Source organism: Nomascus leucogenys, chromosome 3 (genome assembly GCF_006542625.1).
Source record: "Nomascus leucogenys isolate Asia chromosome 3, Asia_NLE_v1, whole genome shotgun sequence".
Lineage (NCBI taxonomy): Eukaryota > Metazoa > Chordata > Mammalia > Primates > Hylobatidae > Nomascus > Nomascus leucogenys.
The window spans coordinates 33,444,035-33,450,034 of NC_044383.1; the positions used below are offsets into that span (position 1 = coordinate 33,444,035).

Genomic DNA, 6,000 nt, shown 5'->3' on the forward strand with positions numbered 1-6,000 from the left:
AAGTACTTTCGCCTACACCCTCATGCTCACTCTTTGGACAGGCTTTTCTCCCTGGAGAATCCTACGTGCTGTATTGATGTCTCAATTCTGTGTGCTGCTTCTTCAGTGCTATCTTGCCCTGGCCAAAGGAGGCTTGTCTGATGACCATGTCCTCATCCTGCCCATTGGACACTACCAGTCAGTGGTGGAGCTTTCAGCAGAGGTGGTAGAAGAGGTGGAGAAGTATAAGGCCACACTGAGACGGTTCTTTAAGAGTCGAGGGAAACGGTGTGTTGTATTTGAGAGAAATTATAAGAGCCATCACCTCCAGCTACAGGTAGGTGGTCTGTTCATAGAAACTTGGAAGGGCGCTATGGGGACCTTGATATTGGTAAATAAGTATTTAAATAGGCTGGGTGAGGTGGCTCATGCCTGTAATCCTAGCACTTTGGGAGGCCGAGGCGGTTGGATTGCCTGAGCTCAGCAGTTCAAGACCAGCCTGGGCAACACGATGAAACCCCGTCTCTACTAAAAATACAAAAAAATTAGCTGGGCGTGGTGGTGCATGCCTGTAATCCCAGCTACTCGGGAGGCTGAGACAGGAGAACAGCTTGAACCTGGGAGGTAGAGGTTGCAGTGAGCCGAGATTGTGCCACTGCACTCCAGCCTGGGCAACAGAGTGAGACTCCATCTTTGAAAAAAAAAATTGTATAAAGTTTAGCTTTAATATGTAAAATATTTAATATTTTGTATTAATATTTAAATAACGTTCATTTAAAAAGTTTTTAAAGAGTATCTGGTGGTAACCCCAGAGACTTCACAGGGAAGTGTGTGGTCAGTACATGTAAACAGCATAGATAGTAAGTTCCTTGTTTAGAAAACGAGTGGGTAGTTGAGGAAGTTCCAAGGAAGATGTGGGGCTTGCTGGATAAGAATTTGGAAGAAAGTGAGTATTTTGTGTGGAGGCCCAGCATGAGGGAAAGCTTAGTGGTAGGAAATAGTCTCAAAGCCTGCATGGGGCTAGCAGCTCAGAAAATCAGATTGTAAATCATTTGTAGTTGTGGTGGTTTTCTTTTTGGCACATTTGTTAAGTTTTCAAATGGGCCTAACTCTGCCACATATATAATATTGGAGATGGCAAAGGCTTGTGACAGAGATATCTCTCTTAAGCCTTTCCTGCATCAGAGAATGGCTCCCACATGTGGCAGGCTATCTCATAAGTTTAAGTCCTTACAGACAGGCTGACACAGGCTTGTCTGGCCTGAGGATATTCTGTGCTGAGGGGTGTTTCTCCACCCCTGTGATGGATTTGCTACTTCTCAGAGACCGTGCAGGCACAACTTCTCTGGGACCTGCACAAAGAATTTCTCCTGTCTCCCCAACCCCTAGGTCATTCCTGTCCCAGTCAGCTGCTGTGCTACTGATGACATTAAAGATGCCTTCATTACCCAGGCACAGGAGCAGCAGATAGAGCTGCTGGAAATCCCAGAGCACTCTGACATCAAGCAGGTGAAACAGGGGATGGTGATATTCAGGGAAGAGTAAAGATCTGTTTTTTGTTGTTGTTGTTTGTTGTTTGTTTGTTTGTTTGTTTGAGACAGAGTCTCGTTCTGTTGCCCAGGTTGGAGTGCAGTGACAAGATCTTGGCGCACTGCAACCTCCGCCTTCTGGGTTCAAGTGATTCTCCTGCCTCAGCCTCCCCAGTAGCTGGGACTACAGGCATGCGCCACCATACCTGGCTACTTTTTGTATTTTTAGTCGAGACGGGGTTTCACCATATTGGCCAGGCTGGTCTCAAACTCCTGACCTTGTGATCTGCCCACCTCGGCCTCCCAAAGGTATTACAGGCATGAGCCACCTGCGCCTGGCAAGATCTGGTTTTTGACATGTTGAGCCTAAGGTTTTTGACATGTTGAGCTATCAAGGCATTCCAAAAATGTTATTAAATAGGCAATGGGTCGGGCATGGTGGCTCACACCTGTAATCCAACACTTTGGGAGGCTGAGGTGGGAGGAGCCCTTGAAGCCAGGAGTTTGATACCAGCCTGGGCAACAAAGTGAGACACCTTGTCTCTACAAAAAATAAAAAAATAAGCTTGGCATGGTGGCATGTGCCTGTAGTCTTAGCTACTCGGGAGGCTGAGAGTCAGGAGGATCACTTAAGCCTAGGTGTTTGAGGATGCAGTGAGGTATGATTGCACCACTGTACTTCAGCCTGGCAACATAGCAAGACCCTGTCTCTAAAAAAAAAAAAAGAGGCAGTGGACAATTTGGAACTAGAGCACTGGGTATTGACTAGACTGGAGATGAATAGGGCATTACTCCAAAGTTTAGTGCTTTCCTGGGAAGAGCAAGAAATTAGAATTTCCTAAGGTAGGAACTTAGAAGGATAGATGCCACTGGGAGGATATTGGTAGTATCTTCCAGTTAGGCTTTTTAAGCCCTAGTTCCACTAAGTGGCTTGGGATCTATAGCAACATACACATCTTTTTTTCTTGTGCATTTAGACTGAATTATTTGCCTACAGATGAACTCGGATTATAGATTTTTAAAGCATTATTGGACATCCTCATACAGCTCTGTTTACTTTAGATTGCACAGCCAGGAGCAGCATATTTTTATGTTGAACTTGACACAGGAGAAAAGCTTTTCCACAGAATTAAAAAGAATTTTCCTTTGCAGTTTGGAAGGTATGTTTTTCTTCTTTTCAATGTATTTTCACTAGACCTGCTATGAACAAAGTGGTGGGCTACATGGGACAATTGATAAAAAGCTAAATTGTAAACAGTCCTTGCCCCAAAGGACCCATGGTCTTAGGGCAGATGTTTACATATATGACAGTAATGTAATGTAGAATGTGAAGAGTACCATGACAGAGTTTTGGAGAACAATGTGCTGTAGAAATTCAGAAAAGGGACAGCTCATTTCTACTTGGTGAAAGCCTTCATGAAAATGGCAAAGTTGAACCTGAGAGGCATATTTAGAGGGCAAAGATTGGGGTGAGGGCATTCCAGCCAGAAGTGCTAGGGAACTTTAATTGAGCACGTACTCTGTGCCAAGAACTGTACCAAGAACTTTACACATACATGACTCATTTAATCTTCATAACTCTGTAAGGTAGGTACTGTCATCCCGATTTACCAGGGTAGAAAATGGGGCTCTAGAGCAGTGCCCGGTAGACTTTTCACAATGATGGAAATGCTCAAATATCTGCACTGTCCAGTACAGTAGTGACTAGCCACTTGTGGCCACTGAGTGCTGAAATGTGGCTAATGTGACTGAGGAACTAAATTTTTGATTTTATTTAATTAATTAGAATTTAAATTTAAATAGCCATACCTGGCTAATGGTTACCCCACTGGATAGCAGGCTGTAGAGAGGTTAGGTAGCTTGTCCTAGTCACTCAGTGGTAGGTTCAAACCCAGGCCTGTTGGACCTCAAAACTTGAGGTCTTAACCTCAGTATTCTACAGTATGGTAAAGGCCTGGAGGAGGCTTCAGTTCTGTTCCTCGTATCGGGCAAAACATGACTGCAAAACCAGAGAGGGAGTAACATAACTTAAGCAAAGATTGAAGATGGGAAGTTGCTGGCAAGAAGATATAGTTTGAAGGCGAGTGGAAAATGTGTATAACAGAGTATCTGATGCTGGTGTCTGTGATTTGCAGCTGTTTTTTCTCCCCTAGTTAAAAATGGGCTTTGAGTGAGCCTTGAACCTGTCTTGGACTCATTCAGAAAGCCTCCAAGAGATTGCCCCCTTAGATAAGTCCAGTAAATGTAGTTGTCTACATTTTTCAAAAAGATAAATGGGAACAAGTGTGTTACGAGCTTCAGACATCTGACATGATCTTTTCATTGTTGCCTCAGCAACAGATGGGATTATGAACATTGACAACATAAGCACACAATTGCAGATACACATAGGCGTATAAAGCACACAAAAAGAAGATTCTCTGAATGGTTTTGTGCTTATGTATTTTCAATATTGAGTAATTATCAGATACTAATTTATAGTTATATAGCATTTTATAGTTAACAAAATATTTGAAATGGCATTTTTTTTTCAGCTGTACAAGAAAGGTAGTTCTATTTTCCTTTTATATTTGAAATAGGCTCAAAGTTTGCCCAGGGAGCTTAGGTTCTTTGATTTTTAGAGAATTCGTGATTTGTTTCTAACTCTTCTATTTACTGCAACTTCACAGTGGAAAATGAACCATGTAAATGTGTAATAGAATTATTTCTAATATATCAAAATAAGTAAAAATAAAAATATAAAACAATGGCAATTAGAAGGCAGCTTGTGTGTGTGTCTGTATGTAGTTATTCTTTAGTCCTAAGAGCCAAGATAAGTTGTTGACATTGGGCTTGTGCTGCTGTTATGTGGGCCTGAGTCCGCTAGAAGGAGAGGCAGAGGAATTTTAAATCAGAGTGGGTATGACTAGGCTCCTGACTCTGCAAACTCATGTCTAGTTGAGGTGACAAAACTACAGTTTAAGGCAGGTTGTAATCACAGCTAGTATGGCACTTTGACTGTGTTATCTCTATATGGTGGGTGTTCTTATTTGCATTTCATAGGTGAGGAAATCAAGACTCAGAGATGAAATCATCTGTCTAAATCATAGATAACAAGTGGCAAGGCTGGAAATGGAATCCAGTCTCTGATCTTTCTCACACCAGGGCCTGCCCTTTTTCTATGTAGTGTTGCTTCTGTAAGTACCAATAATATAGTTCCAAGTTTTTTAAGAGAGGGACAAGCCAGTGGGGTTTGAAGGATCAGGAAATATATAGTACCTGAGCTGGTCATTTAAAACGGGTATGATTTTGATCAATAGTATGGCAGAGATGGCACTCAGGGCAGGAGAGCAAAGTCAGAGAAATTTGTATACCTTCTTTAGGTGATGTTGAGGAGAGCTGAGGCTGATAGTTTCCATTTTGACTTCTTTGTGCTATTTCTGCAGGGAGGTCCTGGCCAGTGAAGCCATCCTTAATGTTCCTGATAAGTCTGACTGGAGGCAGTGTCAGATCAGCAAGGAAGACGAGGAGACCCTGGCTCGCCGCTTCCGGAAAGACTTTGAGCCCTATGACTTTACTCTGGATGACTAAACAAAGGGAAGAACCTTTTTTGAACTCCATAGGAAGTAGTAAAGCCTTCTTTTTTTTTTTTAATTAAAAGAATTTTTTTCGGGACAAGGTCTCGCTCTGTCACCCAAGCAGGATTGCAGTGGCACAATTATGGCTCACTGTAGCCTCAACCTCCTGGGCTCTAGAGTTCCTGCCACCTCAGCCTCATGAGCAGCTGGGACCACAGGCGCATGCTACCATGCCTGGCAAACTTTTTTTATTTTTTGTAGAGACGGCGGGGGGGTGGGAGGGGTCTCCCTGTGTTGCCCAGGCTGGTCTATAACACCTAGGCTCAAGGGATTCTCTGCCTTGGCTTCTTAACCTGCTGGGATTACAAGCATGAGCCACTATTCCTGGCCTAGAAGCCTATTTTTAAAGAAACTACAATCTCCCATGTGGACTGTTTCCCTGCCTCTTTTGTGCAGTGCCATGGAACTTGCCTGCAGCAAGAGGCCTAAGATTGAATCTTTTTGGGGGAAAGTCATTCTAGGATGAAAATCCTATGTTGAGGCCGGGCGCAGTGGCTCACGCCTGTAATCCCAGCACTTTGGGAGGCCAAGGCAGGTGGATCACCTGAGGTCAGGAGTTTGAGACCAGCCTGGCCAACATGGTGAAACCCTGTCTTTACTAAAGCTACAAAAATTAGCTGGGTGTGGTGCCAGGCGCTTGTAATCCCAGCTACTCGGGAGGCTGAGGCAGGAGAATCGCTTGAACCTGGGAGGTGGAGGTTGCAGTGAGCCAAGATCGCTCCATTGCACTCCAGCCTGGGTGACAGTGAAACTCCATCTCAAAAATAAAAGAATAAAAGTATGTCTGTCATCCAGCTCCAAGTACAGCTTGTGTATATCAACATTTTCAAAAACCTTTAAACTACCAAATGAAATCCAGATGTTTTTCCATGGTT

The 6,000-nt window shown here is 43.5% G+C and overlaps 1 protein-coding gene and 1 non-coding gene across 4 annotated transcripts in view; both read left to right on the top strand.

Annotated features, from left to right (window-relative positions):
• CWF19L1 (CWF19 like cell cycle control factor 1) overlaps positions 1 to 6,000 on the top strand; it is a 35,355-nt gene extending 29,355 nt beyond the window's left edge. For 2 of the 3 annotated variants that reach the window (XM_030808552.1, XM_030808545.1), the window contains exons 11-14: positions 107 to 316; positions 1,369 to 1,488; positions 2,571 to 2,668; positions 4,934 to 5,995. In XM_030808552.1, the coding sequence (XP_030664412.1) occupies positions 107 to 316; positions 1,369 to 1,488; positions 2,571 to 2,668; positions 4,934 to 5,078 (573 nt within the window). In that variant the 3' untranslated portion in view covers positions 5,079 to 5,995. Of the gene's footprint in view, positions 1 to 106; positions 317 to 1,368; positions 1,489 to 2,570; positions 2,669 to 4,933 lie in introns of all 3 variants that reach the window. The other variant, XM_030808534.1, reaches the window with a different exon arrangement.
• Positions 1,036 to 1,182, top strand: LOC115834573. The gene has a single exon (XR_004029513.1). It is a non-coding gene; the product is annotated as a small nucleolar RNA SNORA12 (small nucleolar RNA).